Source organism: Macrobrachium nipponense, chromosome 12, assembly GCF_015104395.2.
Source record: "Macrobrachium nipponense isolate FS-2020 chromosome 12, ASM1510439v2, whole genome shotgun sequence".
Taxonomy (NCBI): domain Eukaryota; kingdom Metazoa; phylum Arthropoda; class Malacostraca; order Decapoda; family Palaemonidae; genus Macrobrachium; species Macrobrachium nipponense.
This window is the reverse complement of record NC_087205.1, coordinates 37,336,378-37,355,845: the sequence shown is the minus strand read 5'-3', so window position 1 is coordinate 37,355,845 and position 19,468 is coordinate 37,336,378. Positions and strand designations below refer to the sequence as shown.

The 19,468-nt window shown below is 36.9% G+C and overlaps 1 protein-coding gene across 1 annotated transcript in view; it reads right to left on the bottom strand.

Moving 5' to 3' along the window:
• Positions 1-19,468, bottom strand: part of LOC135224779 (protein piccolo-like) — an 819,328-nt gene that overhangs the window by 37,725 nt on the left and 762,135 nt on the right. Inside the window, 6 exon segments of the mRNA XM_064264104.1 lie at positions 820-980; positions 1,158-1,330; positions 3,830-3,882; positions 5,555-5,634; positions 7,755-7,876; positions 8,399-8,523. Of these exon segments, the coding sequence (XP_064120174.1) occupies positions 820-980; positions 1,158-1,330; positions 3,830-3,882; positions 5,555-5,634; positions 7,755-7,876; positions 8,399-8,523 (714 nt within the window).

Below are 19,468 nucleotides of genomic sequence, written 5' to 3'. Positions count from 1 at the left end.
ATTAATAGCCAAAGATCTTCATGTTCATTATTCGAGTACAGCAAAAGAGGAAACAAGATGTCAAGCAACTTTGCCATAGGTACTGTCAACACAGACCATAGTTTGTCGCCGAAGTGTTAAAAACCGGGAGGTAATGTTTTCCTGTGTCACAGCCCTTGCCAATCTTGTAAACTTATTTTACTCATGAGATTTCCAAGTGAATGTAAAACAAGGTATAAACGATTAAAAGTGGTCCCTTCAGCCCTAGTGAGAGGAAACACTGTGGGAAAATGGTGATATTAATAAAATTTAAACATCATAACTTGCTATATCTTTTTTTATGCAAGGAGAAAAAATACAATAATTTTTTAACAAAACCTCTTGGATGGTCGTCCTTGTTCAGTTAATTTTCATGCCAAATCCTTATCTTGCTCTATTGCTTTAGAAGTAGCTACTCAACCAAGAAGATGAAATCTGTGCTTTTTTAGTTAAACTAAACAAGATAATATATGCGTGAAAGACATCAATGTATTTGAAAGACGTTTTCAGAAGACTTTTCATGCTGTTGTCTGTTACATCAAACCACATCGACTCTCGTCGATTATGTTTATTGGAGGTACAGTTTGACCAAGAAGAAGAAGAAGAAGAAGAAGAAGAAGAAGAAGAAGAAGAAAAGATGCACAGGAAGAAGAAAAAGGTGAGGAACAACAACAAAACTTGCAGGAAGAAGAATAAGAACAAAAACCAGAAGAACAAGAAGACGGAGACGAATAAGAACACGAGAAAGAACAGAAGAAGAAGAAGAAGAAGAAGAAGAAGACGAAGAAGAAGTTCACATACCCAAAAACCCGTTGTCGGTGTCGGAGACGTAATCCCAGACCGACAGCTCGAGAGTGAGAGCCATTAGTGAGTCTCCCGTGAGTCCCTCCCAGATGAAGGACGAGTTCCACAGGGGTTTGCACGACGACTCGGCAACGCCCGTCGAGTACAGCTTGCAGTCGCTGAGGAGGAAGAATTCGTCAAGAAATATGAGTCGTCAAGGTATGAAAAGACATTGAAAATGCAATTCATGAGTCGTCAGTGAAAGAAAAAAAATTGAATTTAAACTCTTTCAGGTGATTCAGTCTTTGCCATCTTCCTCTCCTAATAGGATATGCTTCCTAAGGACGCGCCCTTACGCGAAAGGATAGAGCCTCAGGCAGACGAAGGCCTCCGGAGGGCAGTAGGATGAGGAGTCCCTGAAGCGGAGGTCGTGGGCTGAAACGACGGTCACGATAAGGTGCGATTTGTCCTGGTCGTACCACAGCTGGATTTGCAGTTTCCCGGTCACCGGTTCTCGTATTTGGTCCCCCTGAAAGTGCATATTGTTATGTTGTAATAATAATAATAATAGAATAATAATAATAATAATAATAATAATAATAATAATATTAATAATAATGATTTCACTGTATTTAAATTTTACAGTATGTGTGTCTTCGTTCTGTATATTATTGAAGGGATAATAATGAAAGATAGGAAAATGTAAATCATTAAAGGAAAACATTATCGAAGAGAGAGAGAGAGAGAGAGAGAGAGAGAGAGAGAGAGAGAGAGAGAGAGAGAGAGAGAGAGAGAGAGATCCCTACTTAAAGAATGAAGTCCAGGTGAATGTAAGGCGTAAAGATTTCAACTTGTGTTAACTTTACGAACCTTGAATTTAAATAAGATATGAATAAAAGCTTTTTAAGTAAATGTTTCTCTTCGATAATCTGTAACTTTTAATCGTAAAACAAGTATTAAGATATGCCAACATCAAATGCCGACTAGCTCATTCATGGATCAATAATGCCTATAGACGAGAAAATTCTCGAAAGCACAACGACTATACTCCATCAATTTGTTGTGTCCTCCATTAATTAGGTATTGACAATCTTTGTCCCCTTCCTACCAAATTCTTTCCTCTGGCATCTACAACTCTTTCTGGCTTTCGCCGAACAACAATGTAGTATGGAAGGCTGAAGCCAAAAGTTTTTTGACATACAATGTATTGCATAATAATAATAATAATAATAATAATAATAATGATAGCAATAATAATAATAATAATATAATAATAATAATAATAATAATAATAATAATAATAATAATAATAATAATAATAATGGCTACAGACGGGAGAACTCATGAAGGAAACAGAAGGAATGCTAACAGCGGCACAAGATCAGGCCCTAACAAACAGATATATCCAAAGAACAATAGATGGAGACAACTTCTCACCCATATGCAGGAAGTGCAATATGAAAGACGTGTCCATAAACCACATAGCAAGCGAATGCCCGGCCCTTGCACAGAACTAGTACAAAAAGAGGCATGATTCAGTGGCAAAAGCCCTCCACTGGAGCCTGTGCAATAAAGAGAGAGATTGTCAACATCAAAACATCTGAGAAACAGTAATTTTCAACTCAAAAGAATGGAAAACACAATTCGTCAAAGCAAAATGGTATCGAAAGATACCAACGGTTGAAGAAGAAGAAGAAGAAGAAGAAGAAGAAGAGAGAGAGAGAGAGAGAGAGAGAGAGAGAGAGAGAGAACAGATACGTCTTGGTGCCAGCACGAACTTCCAAACAACTGGGCAAAGCCTGTCCAAATACCAAAGTACTAAAAGATTTGGAGAGTAAAGTGCCCTCGACAATGCCGGGGACCAAATTGCCAAGGAACCACTTGGAAGAATGGTTGTTTTGGATTACCCACAGAGAGAGAGACAGAGAGGCGAGATAGAGAGAGAGAGAGAGAGAGGCGGGGGGAGGGAATGTTTCAAAATATCCTATGAATGATTACATATACTCCTCGTAGTGAAGCCAAAATTTTTTGAAAACTAATTATGAGAGAGAGAAGGAATAGAATTCGTTCAGACAAGTCAAAAGAAGAAACTGGAAAACAATCACCGTGAGAGGGAGTCTACGACTGGGAGTGACTTAATACCTTGAGCTCAGTCCTAGAGCACCATCCTCGGCAGAAGAGGGCTTGGGAAGTATGGGTGGGGGGGGGGGGGGGGGGTGGGGGGGGGGGGGGGGGGGGGGGGAGGTGGTGGAAGGAGGGAGGAAGGATCTGTATCGTCCATCCTCCACGGAGGATTTAAGGGGGGAAGGGCTAGGATGTAGGAGGGATGGGAACGGAAGATACCATCGATTTAGTTTGCTACGAGCGAGGCTCCTCTAAGATATACTCAAATGCTTAGTGGAGTGTGAAGTTAGGAGTACTTCTTTCTGGGGGAAAGAAACTGTAAAGTTTTCATTTTGTTTTTCTATTTTTTTCTCTTGTTTTTGGGGATAGGCGAAGTCACGTAGCTGGAAACCATCTGATGCAGGTACGTTTTGATGGATGTATTAGCTGTTCTGATATTATTTATTTATAAATATAATGTACACGAGAATATTTTTATATATACACTGCATATATATATATTATATATATATATATATATATATATATATATATATATATATATATATATACATAATTTATCTATATATACACATAAAGGAAAAGTGAAATAAGAAAGTAATGAAAAATAACACCCAGTCATGAAAGCCATTACATATATTAAGAAGATGGAATCCAGGATGGTAATGGGAATACTTTGGCAACTACCTCAATGATATAAAATTCCTAGGAATTTTGTAATTTCCATAATATTGTTCCAGTAAATACTTCTCTAGTATTTATTGGAATTCTTCAGTATTAAATGCAATTCATCAATAATTATTGAAGCTATTTATATTGGCACGAATATTTTAGAACTCACTTTAAGTTTTACCACTGTGGAAATTGTCATGAAGTTCTTTCATTCTTTAATAACAATACTCACGGGAATTCTGGGTAATTTTCTCCGGGCGCTTGACTGCGATTTATCGTCCGCTTCTGAAATGAGATGATAAAATATTAACTAGCTTTCCTGTCGAATCAAAAGACTAACACATATGCATACACCCAAAAGGCTCCTTCTTCCCAAAAATTACATTCCTCTCTTCCAAACTCTTTTCACTTTGCTCCAGTCACGAAGGCTAGATTTGGTAAACTTTCCTTCAGAATCTTGACGTTAAATCCTTCATATCACTGCCATAAAACACAGAGTAAAGCACACGAACACACACACACACGCACGCACTCACAAATAACCTCTTTGTCGGAGGATGGTGACTGAAATTTAACAACCTAAACTTGTCACTTTGTAATGATAATTTTCGATAAAACTTTCGGACACTTCTAATGAAAGTTCCAAACCTCTTAAGTTTTTGAAATACTAGACTGCAAATCCATCATCTTGATTTCCTTGATAGAATTTTTGCAAGTATAACATTAAGGAAATAAAAATCATATCAAAAATACATGGGGTTATTTTCGTTGCCTTTCTCGTTTGATGAAGATAGCCTTATGTCAGCACAGACTCTTGTTTCCTTCTACGAGCAACCCTCGCAGTAAACACTTCTTAACCTAACAATCCTGTTAATTCCTTCTATCTCTGGATCCAGTACGTATCTCACATCATTTCATTCTAACAGTAAGAGTCTACTCGAATGACTCATCTCTCTCTCTCTCTCTCTCTCTCTCTCTCTCTCTCTCTCTCTCTCTCTCATGTCCCTTCGATCTCGATCCGAGTCCTCTATCTCTAGGAGAGAAATCTATACATTTGATCTCCATCACTCTTCTCAGTCGAGAATCTCCAGGCAGCTTTCATGAATTCGACTTTACTCTAATTCTCACCTTGCTTTTAGAAGTGATCATGAAATTAAGCAATTAAAGGCAGCATTTGAAGCGATGATAAATATATTCACTCTGTTTTCATGTCATTCTAAAAAAACAGAAAATACTTTCGTAATATTTTACCTAACTTTTGGTATGAACAGAAAATATGGAATCTCGTAGACAATTCACGCATAATCACATTTAATCTTTTTTTATATATTATTATTCTTTATTGACAAAACATTACATATAAACGTACATACGTATATGGGGCATTTAAATATACACTGTTCATACACGAATAAGGATGAGTCTTTTATTAGAAAAAGTTTGCTTTATCTTTCAAAACTTATTCTTTACAAACTAGTGCAGGCACACACATCTATATATATACACACTCATATATATTAACCGAAGGGGAATTTTTTAGTTGATAATAATTTCGTCCTCTCGTGGATTCGAACCAGAGCACAGAGGATAAATCAGGACTATAGTGACATTACCGACTCGGCCACCAAGTGAGGTATAAGTTGATACCGATTCCGACCTTAGAAATCACTGTCGAACTCAGGTTTTGTGAATTTTATATATATATATATATAATATATATATATATAATATATATATATATATATAAAATTCACATAATAGATTAAATACGTAACAGCAGAGCAAAACAATTCTACTGAAACCACCCCATCATATGACCGAACTCCGCGAAAATATCATAAGCAATAAGAGCAACGCTGCCCTGAACAAAAACAACTATAATAACTCCCAGCAACGTATCAACAACAAAAACATTAGAAAAGTTAATTTGGACGCCAATAAACTCCTCCCGACTCACCTGACGGGATCCTACCTTCCAGGGATCCTTTCTTCTGCTGAATTAAGGCACTAGGATCGTCCCCGTGATCCAGCGATCTTCTGGAAAGAGGAGAACGGGATGAGAATAAATACAAGAGGAAAGATGGACGCAGAGAAATGAGACGATAGGAAGGAGGAACGAACAAAGAGAAAAACAGGATTAGAAAAAAATATAAAAGAAAGATGGATACAGAGATGAGACAAGAGAAAAACTGAATGAGGAAAGAAGAGAAAATGATGAGAACAAATACAAGAGGAAAGATGAACACAGAGAGACGAGAAAAGAAGAAAACGGGAAGGAAAAAGAGAGGAAAATATTTAAAATAGGATAAGAACAAGTTCACGAGGAAAGATGGACACAGAGAGATGAGACAAGAAGAAAACAGGAAAGGGACGATGTGAACAGGATGAGAACAAATAGAAAAGGAAAAATGTAAAGAAGAAAGGTGAGTAAAAGCTTGGATGAGAGGAAATCGATAGAAGATGGTCTGAGGAGGGGGAGGGGGAGGAGGAGGAGGAGAACGATGGATGATGAAAGGGGGGGAATAAAGGAAACCCCTTTCATTCCCTCTGTGGATGAGTGGATGAGGTATTCTTTGCTTAATCACAAGTCAGCAATTCAGATTCCCAGTGAGAGGGAGGTTTACCTTTATCGTGTGTTTCTAAATGAAATTTTCTGCCTAAATAATAATAAATCCAAAATCATGTTGATGTATATTATCTCTTGGTTGTCTTGGTTGGTTTGTCAGAGTTCTCAAGTACACATAGCCTCTGATATCTCTCGACGCCTTACTACGAATATATTATAATGATAATAATGTATATCTTCTATTCGTTATATTTGTTTGTTGGTCTGGGTTCAGAAGTCCACACACGGCTTCTTTTGCCTCTCAACACCTTACCATGTATATCATTTCTGGTATTCTGTATCCCTGAATAATATTAATAATAATATTATAAAAATAAATTTTCCATGCGTCTCACTGTACTCTCGAGAGACGGCGCTTGGAGTGCATGAAACGGAGGATACGAAGAACCCGCGAAGGAAAGAGGCGATGAAAGCACAACTTCTTGAGACAGAATAGAACGTGACAGAGAATAACGAGATGAAAGGAGCTGCTTGACTCACTCTCTCTCTCTCATCTCTCGTCTATCTACCTTTTTATGTCTCTCGGTGAGAAAGTGTGTTCGTCTGTCTATCTGGCACATAAATACAAGCACACGAGTAGACTTTCATGGTCTGTCTGTCTGTTTCTTGAAGTCACATGATATCTGGCTATCTGACATACGCACATATACTCTCTCTCTCTCTCTCTCTCTCTCTCTCTCTCTCTCTCTCTCTCTATCTCTCTCTCTCTCATGCACACGCATAGAATTTCCCTCTGTCCGTCTGTATCTCTCTCTCTCTCATGAAACAAATGTTCATCTGTCCGACACGCCCGCACTTACACTCTCTCTCTCTCTCTCTCTCTCTCTCTCTCTCTCTCTCTCTCTCTCTCTGGCTGGAAAAAAGGAGCGACTTTAACCTCGTGCTACCCGGAAAGTAAGACCGAACAACTTTAGCTTACAGCCATAAAGAATTCAGAGGCTAAGGCTAACTCCCACTAAATGAACAATGTCAGTGACTATCAGGAATGATAACACCTTCCATGGCAGGGAAAAGCATCAGAACCCAATATAACTGACAACCTTGGCTTGAGACTCATGCAGGAGGGGCATAACTCGACCAGAAAAACCAGGTCATCATCGGGAAAAGTTATCTTAGATCACTACTGAAACTAATCACAATCACAGAATTGACGAGTGAATGGATAAAAGAAGTTGAATGAATAGCTAAATGAAATAAGCGAGTTTCATGAATAATTGAGGATGGTTACAGCTTCAGTGATTGCCTAATGACAGAAAACAATTTACCAACTATTCAGAGGAGGAGAGTCATTTCGTAGGAAACTGTAAACCAACTGTAAATAGATAGGGCAGATACTGCACTGCACGTGGTGCATGAATTTGCACTTTCTGACGTCGATATTTTTTCTTCTGCAACCTGTCATCCTGAATCCCTCTTCAATCAATTCATTTTACGCTGAAGGATTCATAAAAAAGGCTCATAAAAAACCAAGAAAACAAACCTCCCTTTTCCGCAGCCAAGAGAACTAAATAACAAACCACCTTCTACTCACAGGTCATTGCTGGACTCGAGCAGAAGGTCAACGGTGTCTTCCTGAGGATCAAGGTCGTCCATGATGCTGCACACTTCCTCGAAGCTTCTGTCCGTGAGTTCCAGGCCGTTCCACTCGAGGACCTTTGTTTGAGATGGAAATGAAAGGATGTCAATTTCAAAAGTAAAAGGATGCTATCCTTTGTAATTAAACGTATATATTTCAATAGTGAAAGGATCTTTCTTTACTATTTAAGGGAATAGTTGCCAATGATTAGTGATAACACTGAAGGAGTAAGGATATATTTCCATGATTAAGGATATAATTCTCTTGTATATACATAAACAAACAAACAAACAAACAAACACACAGGTAAATATATATACTATATGTATATATCTATATTTATATTCACATCCAAATAAAACCATATGCACTAAAAAATGGTCGGCCAACTTTACCTTATTTATTCATATCAACGAGAGCATAAAATTACAGAACAAATTTGCAGGTGAATAATCAGTAAAAGAACATCAGAATAGATCAATAAAAGAACATCGAAATAAACATTCCCCCCCCAAAAAAAAAACAAAATAAATAAACAATGTCTTAAAAAATAAATAAAAAAGAATGAGAAACATTAAGCTCAATATTTTCCCTCGTACCTTATCGCCCTGGAGGACTCCCGCTGCCTCTGCCGGTCCTCCTCGCACGGTCCAGACGACGTAGGCGAAAAGTCTCCCGTCGGAACCGACCTTCCCACCAACGACCCTCATCCCGAGCCCTCGGGCTAAAAAGGTAAAAAGAAATCGTGACTATTAATAACGACTGGTGACGCCAGTTTTAGTAGACATATTCAGTCAATCACCTAGTAACGACTACACATGGGCAATCATGCATCATTAATGAGTGGACCTCAAGGCTCTTCTCTCTCTCTCTCTCTCTCTCTCTCTCTCTCTCTCTCTCTATAACAAAATTAAACAGTATCCTATTTACATTAAACGAAAACCTGACAAGAAATAATGGATGGAAACTAGAGCTGAAGAGATACAACACATCTCATTGTGGGAAATTCTTTACATACGAGATATGTGACACGTGGAATAAACTGCCACCAGAAGTTGTAAACAGCAACAGTGTGGAAGAGTTTAAAAGGAAGCTAGACAAAATCATTAGGACCTTGTGAATGTACAGTAACACCTGCTCCTACAGATAAGTGAGCACACGATGTCTCCTAGGATGGACTAACAAGTCTTTGAGACATCCTAATCCTTGTAACTCCATGTAACTCTTTCTCTTCGTATGCTTCCAGTACAAAATGCAATGCAAATATTTGATCTGGGAGTTTCTTTCAATCGAAAAGTTTCATATTTCATTAAGGCAATTACTGATATTTTATCTGTTCATTCCACTGATTCCAAATGGCGATGTTGTCTTTGTATTAACAAAATATCAAGGGACAATATTGTCTCGTTACGAAAATCAGGTAATATATTTTGAACGAATTTTCGTATAAATATTCAGATCTGACATTTAACAGGGGTTGCATCTATATCTGCCTAAAACGAAAAAAATCTCCATCCTTCCCTTATACATACTTGAAATTCAGAAACAACAATTTTCATAGCGTTTGCAAAAGCGTGTAGGAAGCGAGTGCAGTGATTGAATGGTTTGCCCTAATTTACGAATTTTCTTATAATTGCAGAAGACAGAGCAAATGCATGGCATCTAGATTATACCACCATTGTAATTATTATAGTAACCAATTATCAACAGAATCATCGTCATTGCATATTAGAAAATTTCGGATAAGTTTAACAAATAAATTCAGGTATATCATGTCAATCACGCATTCAATCATTTATTATTGAACAGACAAATACCTTTCAGGTATCATCTATTATCTCTAGTTCATAAAAATACATCAAAATACGCAAAAATAAATGGCGACCACGTGTCCACCTCCAGTCCTTTTTCCTGAGAAGGAATTCGATGTATTTTTGCTCAAAATAGAGGAGCTGACGCCATCTATTGGTAAGACGACGGCATTTTAATACGGGGGCGAGTAAGGGCCTCATATTTTTTTATATAATTCTATTTTTCTGATAAACTAAAGAATCAAATCAACTGGAACATCTAGAGTACCATTTTATCAGAATAACATTCCTTACATGTAAATATCTTAACTAAAAATAATGTCAATAAGAAGTTTATAATCTCAAGCGAAGATCTGTTTCACCCTGACTATAAATTCCTTCGTCCAACTCAGCGCTACGTAGATGCAGGACTGCCAATAAAAAAGTAAGCATTCATGTTTGTCACTGAGCAGTATGAAACGATTCGGTTGGCACATAAAAGTATAGAATACTAATAGTAATTCTTTTATATTATTTTTAGCTTGTTAAATTATAAATAAAGTGGTACATTTTCGTGGATTATCTCCGTTTCAAACCTGGCAAGTTGGCAATTCTGACAGCACCGGGTCCAAGGAATGTAAACAATACCAGCAGAAATGTAAGAATTTCGCCTCATCATGGAGAAATATACAATGACTATCTGGACAATTTAAAGGTATAAAAAACATACGTTTAGTATGCATTACTTTTTGCATATTAAATGATATTTAAAGTGGTGCATTGACAGCGGATTCCTTCCTTGAAAATCGAGTAGGTTGGCAATTCCAACTGCACCGTCTCCAAGGAGTGAAAACAACCTGGCTCCTTAACGTTTTACGTTGAACGAATGTTTTTACTTGCAGCAGAGAGAGATAATATATTCTCAATGTATTCTAGCTCGTTGAGATATATAATTAAACAAGAGAATGAATGCACGGACGAATATATTTACAGTGCACACCGATATTCACGAGGTTTATAACCCAAAGGATGGAAGATGGGTGATGAGAAGATGGTGGATGCAATAGAAGATTAGGGATGGTGACTGGAAGGCGGGTGATGGGAAGTAGTACAAGACGGGAAAAGGTGGATAGACAGATAGATAGATAGATAGATAGATTGATAGATAGATAGACAGACCTTCCCTGTGTGTGTGACCTTCCCTTTGTGTGTGTGTGTGCTTAGAGAGAGAGAGAGAGAGAGAGAGAGAGAGAGAGAGAGAGAGAGAGAGAGAGAGGTTTATAGTGCAATGAAGAAGACAGATTTACTAATTAACCCACGATTCTCTCAGTTGGTTGATGCCATTTCAAGAAAAATAAAAAAACAATATATATAAAAGAATTCAACAATCATCGGGCTGTGAGGACTCACTCCTGGCGATGTAAACACCCTTTGTTATATAACAGAAACGAAAAAAAAAAACAAGCATCTAACATCAGAACAGCTTTCTCCTAGCCGCCCCTACCCTCTAAACCACCCCTACAGGCCAAGGTAGAGTAATGAAAGGCACGTTCAGAACAAAGCACTTCCTTAACACCTTTGTGAGGCCAGTGACCTCCTGAACGCCCTCGCTTCAAGGTACAAAGGCGAAAGAGAAGCCAGACCACTTTCACAGGACCTCCTCCCAGGAAATCATTACTTAATGGAAAAATAGAAAAAAGGAGTCTGCAGCCCAAAATATAATCACCTAGGGACAGAATTACGAAGGAAAGGAAGATTATAACACGATTAGTATAAAGGCAAAAGCTGTAGGAAATAGTGATTAATCAATGGGAATAAAGCCTGTTATCCACAATGTAATCAACTAAGGACAGAATTACGTAGGAAAAGCAGAAAATAATACGATTACTACATCGTCAAAAGTTTTGAGAAGTGAAATCATTACTTGATAGAAAAATGAAAAAAAATCTTTAGTCCAAAATATAATCACTTTGGACAGAGAAATACGAACAATAAAAAAAAAACGTTGGCTATAAGGGAAAAGGCTTTAGGAAGTGAAATAAGTACTTACGGGAAAAATTGAAATGAAAGTCTACAACACGAAATATACTCACCTGGGGCAAGGATATAGGAACGATGGAAGAAAATAATGAGATCACCATCAGGTTAAAAGCATTAGGAAGTGCTAACAGATTTGAATAAGGTGGATTTAAATTATATATATGCCCCGTGTCTTAATACATTTCCCTTTCCTGCAGAAACTGAGCAGTGACTTTGGTAATACAGCCATCGTTCAGCCCGCAGTACCTGCGTATTCAAAAAGACTCTAACCAGAGGCTCCCTTATGTTCGCTGAGGTATTTTGAGATGGGTGCGGCTGAGGTTTCACCCACACACCCACACACACCTGACTGGAAGATAGAGAAAAGGGTGAAGATGATGGCGATGATTAAAAGAGGATGGAAAGGAAACTGAAGAATGAGGAACTATAGAAATTGAAGGTAAGACTGACGAACTGGGATGAGGAACATGAGGAAGATGGATGGCCTGACAATCAGTATCCCGAGGAGAAACAATTGAATAGAATAAGAGGAGAGGCAATTGTTCGTGCTCTGAGAAGTATAAAAGACAGCGAATTGAGAAAATAAATGATGAACAGCAATGAGGGATTATAAAGAGAGAAAAATTGATAATAAGAGGCAAGAAAGAAAACCAGGACTTGCTCAAAGAGTGGGGTTGATTTTAGGAGAAGTAGGACAGTTCGATATCGCATCCTTTCAATTAAATTTTACATAAGTATTTGGAACGTCTATACAGATATTAGTTACTACTGGGGTACCTCAGTTGCTATAGAGGTAATAGGGCGCAATTCTTTATGAATCACTTTAATGAATACTCTATGTTTGTTCATTTCTTTATCTAGTTATGATTATTTCCTGTCAATTATTAAAGAACAAATATACACCCACATATGCCTTTTGCTATAGAACATTTTAATTCATACATTCTTTACCTCAGTTTCCCTTCAAACAAATACGCAATACTGAGAGGCATTTTTCTATGAAACTACATGGCTCTCTGGCTTGTGAAACAAACAAAATAATAATAATAAAAAGAATACTGAAATCGGGGAGGATAGAAAGCAAGGCATCACATCTAAAGAAAGAAGAAGGTACTAAAACGATTTACAACCTGCGAGTTTCCAAGTTAAAGATGCTTGATCCACCTGACAGAGAGAGAGAGAGAGAGAGAGAGAGAGAGAGAGAGTCCTACGAACGTGTACATGGGCGAGGTTTACTACGGTACGGGCGTGGCGCGTCGTGGGCGTGTCTGGCCAAGCAGGTTGTTGTTGCAAGTTTGAAGCATACAAAAACGTTGAGGAAAAGAAGTGTTTTCTTGAGTCGAGAAAATCATCAGCTTTAACGATGATGAAGACGTAAATGTGGAACAACAGAAGCGATTCAGCATGATTTCGAATGTAATACGATTGGAGCGATCGAAACAGAGAGCATATCTTGAAAGTTAACACGCAGGTGAAAGTGAAATTGAAACAAGTATTGAAGAGAGAGAGAAGAGAGAGAGAGAGAGAGAGAGAGAGAGAGAGAGAGAAAGTCAATTGTAATCTTCTGTAATCTCTGGCTGGTAATTCATATTTTGTAATATATGATGCCTGTGGGTTATTAATATTTCATTGCCCGATATATATATATATATATATATATATATATATATATATAATATATATATGTATGTATGTATGTATATATATATATATATATATATATATATATATATGTATATAAATATATATATATACATATATATATATATATATATATATATATATATATATATACATATATATATATATATAGTATGATATATATACATATACATATATATATATATATATATATATATATATATATATATATATACACACATATATATTTATATATATATGTATATTTATATACAATCTATATATATACATATATGTATTATATATCCTAGAAATAAAACAAAAATAAATAAAATTTGTTTATATATATATGTATATATTATATACAAATAATATAAAAAATAAAAAATAAATAAATTAAAAATAAAAAAAAAAATTTTTTAATATTATATATATATAATATATAATATAAAGAATATAAGATATAATTAACATATATATATATGTATAGAAATAAAATATATATATCATATAAAATATATATATAATAATATATATATATAAATATATATATATATGTATATATATATATAATACATATATATATTATATATAACATCTATATATATCTATATATCATATATATATATATATAATAATTATAATATATATAGATATATATATATATATATACATATATATATATATATATATATATATATATATATATATATATATATATATATATGTGACGGTAGTGGTTAATACACACAGCCCTAAGGTAACGTGCACCGATTTGGAGGCTGCAATTGGGAAAGTAGACTTATATAAATTTTCTTACCTTTGCTGAGCGTTATCACTCTGGAATTATCTAAAAGTTATAATTTTGGGAGAAATTAAATTGATGTGTCCTTATATGTGTTTATTCTTTGCTAGGGGTTCTTATAAATTTTCCCACCTTCTGGGCTCTTGGACTAATAAAACTTATTTCTTTGAAAGGCACTTTGTTGCAATTACGAGTTTGTAGGCATGAGGGAAATTTACTGAGTATTGATTGTCACGGTCACTGTCTATTTCACACACCACACTTCTGCACTTTCCCTCATTTCTCTGTCTTCTTCTCGGTACTGCTACTGCGCCACTCTGTTCTCCCCTCGATTCCCCTCTGTCTTTTTCTCTTCTCTTCTCTTCTCTTCTCTTCTGTCTTTCTCTCTCTCTGTCTGGCCCTTTTATTAGGATGATATCTTCTTAGCACTGCCTTTGGACTTTTGGATTTTGACTGGGTGTGGCATCTTCTGAAAGACTTCTTGTGTCTTAGTGACTACAAACTTTATACAAAACCGCCTTCCTGTCAATTCTTCTACAGTGATTCGTAGACTCTAAATTAGGAAACGCCTCTTGTTCATGCCCTGGCTTTTTGGGGGTGTATCCCTTTGGTAACCTCATAGGTCATTCATTGAGCCCCTTTTTGGGCTGTCTTATGACCTGGCCTCGCAGGCTTTGATTCGTCAAACTCTAGGCCTATCCTTGGAAAGGGTGGAGCCAAGATTTTCACACGATCCACCTTTGAAACAAGGAAGCCTTAAATTTCCCTCGGTTATATTAAACAGAAGGCTCTTGAGAAGGTCCACCTTACATTAATTCTCCGACACTCCAAGTGTCACAAAAATGTTGGGCGTGCCAAAGAGTCACTTAATCTTTGGAGATGAGGCTTACAGAGTTTTGGGGAGATGGAAACTAGATGCCTGACGGCTAAAGACCTGGTCGTTTTGGAGTAACAAGATCCTTTCTTAAAAAATCATTATCCGTTCTTTTCCCATTTCCGTGCCATTCTCTCAGTTCTTTATAAGTTAATGCTTTTTGGAACAATTTCCTTAATTCCTTAATGACACTGTAACATATATATATATATATTAATATATATATATATTATATAATATATATATATATATATACATATCGTTTGAGCTACAAATGTCCTTTAATATCTAATTCGCTCTACCTCGGAATTGCTATATTTTCATATATGTACCGAAAGGGAATTTTTAGTTGATAATAATTTCGTCCCCTCATGGGATCGAACCACAGTCCGGTGGACAGGAACGAAATCAGGACAGCCAGTGACGTTATCAAGTTCAACTGAAAATTCCCCTTCGGTACATATATGAAAATATATCAATTCCGAGGTAGAGCGAATTAGATATTAAAGGGACATTAGTAGCTCGAATGATCAAAATATATCTATATCTATATCTATATATATATATATTATATAATATATATATATATATTATATTTATAGATATAATAAATATAATAATATATATATAATATATAGATATAGATATAGCTATAGATATGATATATATATAGATATATATATATATATATAATATAATATATATATATACTATATATATATATCAGATGAAAAGAGGGGCAATGATTAATAATATGTTTAAAATGCCAATGTAATGTTAAGTGAAGTCACATATCACTTCTCGCTTGGAGACAGGCTGAACTGTAGGAGCAGCTTACGTGAGAAAGGAATTTGAATACGCAAGCAGTTTAACCGAGAGATCACTCACCCGGTCGAGAGGCGTGTACATTCGCTTGTACAGATGTTACAGGCCTAATAGTCCAAGGCACTTACAAAAGTCACATTCTTTTTAGGTGAACGCTAAGAGGTGTTACACGCCGAGTGTCGGGAGACAAAGCCCCATCATAAAGATGGGTCTTATTCCATGGCTAATTTAGAGACGGGAATCTCTAACCTGACTAATACGATGAACTTATTGACATTTTGTGTCTGGGAGTGATTTCTTAGTCAGGAGGGTAGAATGTTAACTTACTGGTTTCTTTATGGGCAGTTTTGGGATTTCTACCATTATGACTTGTTAATCATTTTGTCCTATTTTATAATCTACTGTTTTGGGTAATAAATAGTATATTTTTGTGCTTACGAGATCTTAATAGCCTAATGACATGATTGCAGACAGAGGGCACTACTGACAACAGGTAAGAGGTTCTAGTTTGTGTAGTTTAGTGAACAGGGGGGGTAGCAACAGTGGTGGCAGGCGGTTTAAGAGGCTTTTTATATATTTTATGAGCTGTAGGTACGCTCCAAAGAGACGGGTGACCAGTTAGATAGAGGGGGTCTTTTCTTTTTTGGTAGGAAAAAGGGGTTATTAATCATGTTACAGGCAACTCGGGGCTCTTTTTGCTGATTCAATGGGTTGGCCAGAGGTAAGCTGTTTGTCTCTCAGGCTAAGTCAGTATCAATGTCTTGAGGTTCTGGAATAATAGTGTTTTAAAACGTGAAGAGGAAAAGTTTAATTTTCGACATATTAAAGTGTTTTACAGTTCACGCATATTTGCGGTGTGTATACGAATTCGGTTTCCAGTCGTATGAAGATGTGAGTGTATTTTTGAGTTTTCTTTCTTATTTTCTTCTTTTTATCTTTTATATTTTTTTTACCTTTTTGTTGTTGTTCATGTTCCTTGTGTTTGTTTGTGGCGAATTTACTTGAGCGAAGATTTGTTGTGAGTCACGCCAGAGAGAGAGAGAGAAGAGAGAGAGAGAGAGAGAGAGAGAGAGAGAGAGAGAGAACTGGGAACAGGCACGGTTGCCGAGGTGAATTGATTGGTAAGCACTTTGCATTCTTTTTTCTTTTTCTATCCCCTCCCTATTTATTTTTGTTATTGTTACTTTCGTGGGATTATTATTTTGATATACCAGGCATGGGGCGCGTTTGCATTTTGTCATCTATTATTGGGGGAAAATTTGTGTTAATTTTTTTTTATTGGGTTCGGTGTATATAAATACATTGATGTTATTCAGATCGGGGAAGCTTATAGAACAAAATAGCTTTCGGAAACAGGGAAAAATGGCAGATACTAAAAACACTACGACGCTACTACATCACGTGACTAACATTAGTGCAGGCGTTACTCCATTCAGAGGGATTGTAGATGGCGTACTATCACAACCTGTAAATATCTTTATTGAAGGAGTTAATAATTATTTAGCGGGAAAGAATATAGTAGACGATGTAGAGGCATTTAGAGAGGCGAAAGCTTTGCTAGATTTCAATAAGGGAGACCTCTCCCACCGCTCAAGGAGCTTCCAATTTACAAAATGTCGTACCTGGATGGACTTGCAAGCATTTTTTAAAACAGCGTATGGCTCAAAGGAACACAGAGATATGGTGAGGGACCTTCGGGGTCTTTATAAACTACGGAAGGGCACTAATAGTCTCGTAGAACATAGTTCAAAACTGTTTGACGCAGTGGCGGATTGGGTAGGAAAATTGAAAACATCTAAATGGGTTACAGGGGATAATCTCTCTCTAAATAATATTCATAAACTGATCTATTTTTCCCTGCTCTTGCACGAGGTACCGGATGCGATAGTGGATAGCTTTGATGAAAAGATTGAACCTACTTCAGACAAAGAATTACTTTATACCCAAATAGATAAACACAGGTCTAAATGTCCCACTGTAGATAGCGCAATTTTTAATGGGACAGGCCCGAGGGATAGAGTACTAAGAGACACGGAATTTTCTCCTCCTCGTCTGTGCGCAAAAGCTGAGTATAACAAAAGATCGATCGATCAAAAGCAACAGCAGTTGCGCTGTTTCAACTGCAATAAACCAGGCCATCCAAAGATATTGTGTAGGGTTAAATATTGTGGAATGTGTAAAAGTACTGATCATTATTGGCAGTCTTGTCCATCTCAGATATGGAGAGATGCGAGACCTACACCTCAAGGTTCTGGTAATTATAATGTGAGAACTTCCCAGGCAGGTCAAACCAGAGGGCAAAGGGATCGGCAAAATTTTTGGAAACCCGATCAACAAAAAGGGTACAGGTGATTGGTAAATGCCATTGTGGTCTCGTGGGGGATGCCCCAGAGCCCAAGCCTATAGTCTATGGAACAGTAGGGGATGTGGATATCCCGGTGTTAATAGACTCGGGGGCCTCAATAAATCTAATGGACTATAATCTGTATCAATCCATATTTTCCAATTACCCTTTGCAACCCTCAACGGAGACGGTGTGTGATGTGCAAGCCCATAGATTAAATACCCTGGGTTGTGTTCAAGTACAGTTTACTCTCGGTGACAGAGTGTTAACAGAACCATTTTTGATAATAAAAGGAATTGCGGTGGGCAATAAACTTTTGCTGGGTCATCCTGCTTGTAGAAGACACAAGATTTCGATCCATGCGGGTGCTAATGGGATATCAGTTGGGATACCAGGTATTTTTCTACCGTATGAGGACGTGGATAGAATGGAGGACATGGAGGTTATTGAAAGAGGAGATGTGCTCGGTGGTATTAATGGCGGTGATACGAGTGTTATGGAGAAATGTAATATTAAAACACGTTGGTGATATGGGTAATGATTACAGGGGTTCTGTCAGAGTTCACAGTGATAACAATGGTGGTGATGATACTAATATGGATGTTATTTCTGATACTAACATTGCTGGGGATGAGACTGAGGGTGGTAATGTGTATGGGGCGAGGGGAGGTACTAACCACAAATATAGAGGTGTTTTATCTGAAGATATTATGTTACTACCAGGTTCAAAGACTATTGTAAAAGTTAAATTGAAGGAAATGAGAAAACCCACAGATGTGTGTGTTATTGAAAATAGCGAAAAGCTTAGAGGGATTGTAAGCACGGCATCGGTGAACAGTGTATCCAAAGATGGGTTTACGTGGTTAGAGTTGCTAAACTGCAATGATACAGTTAGGATATACCAAAAAAACACATATATATTGGATTTCCAAGATTGGAGTTGTGATAGTGGTTCAGTGGCTATCGTAGAGGGGAAACCTGAGTTTTCGGAGGAAAGAATGCAATCAAGGAAATGAACATTCAGAGAACATTTAGCTAATGTGGATTATAGCGAACACGTTGAAGCAATAAGCGGGCTCTTGGCAGAATTTGGGGATACGGCAGCCTTACAAGGTGATAAATTGGGGTTGACTAATGTTAGAGCATAAGGTAAATTTGGAGAGTGACACAAAACCTATTTGCATTCCTGCATATCGCATACCTTTCAAAATCAGAGAACAGGTAGAGAAAGAGGTTAATAGATGGGAAGAAGAAGGAATCATTAGACCCAGCGTGTCTCCTTACAACTTTCCCATGTTAGCGTTGCCTATGAAAGACGGTTCTGTCCGTGTATGCGTCGATTTTAGACTT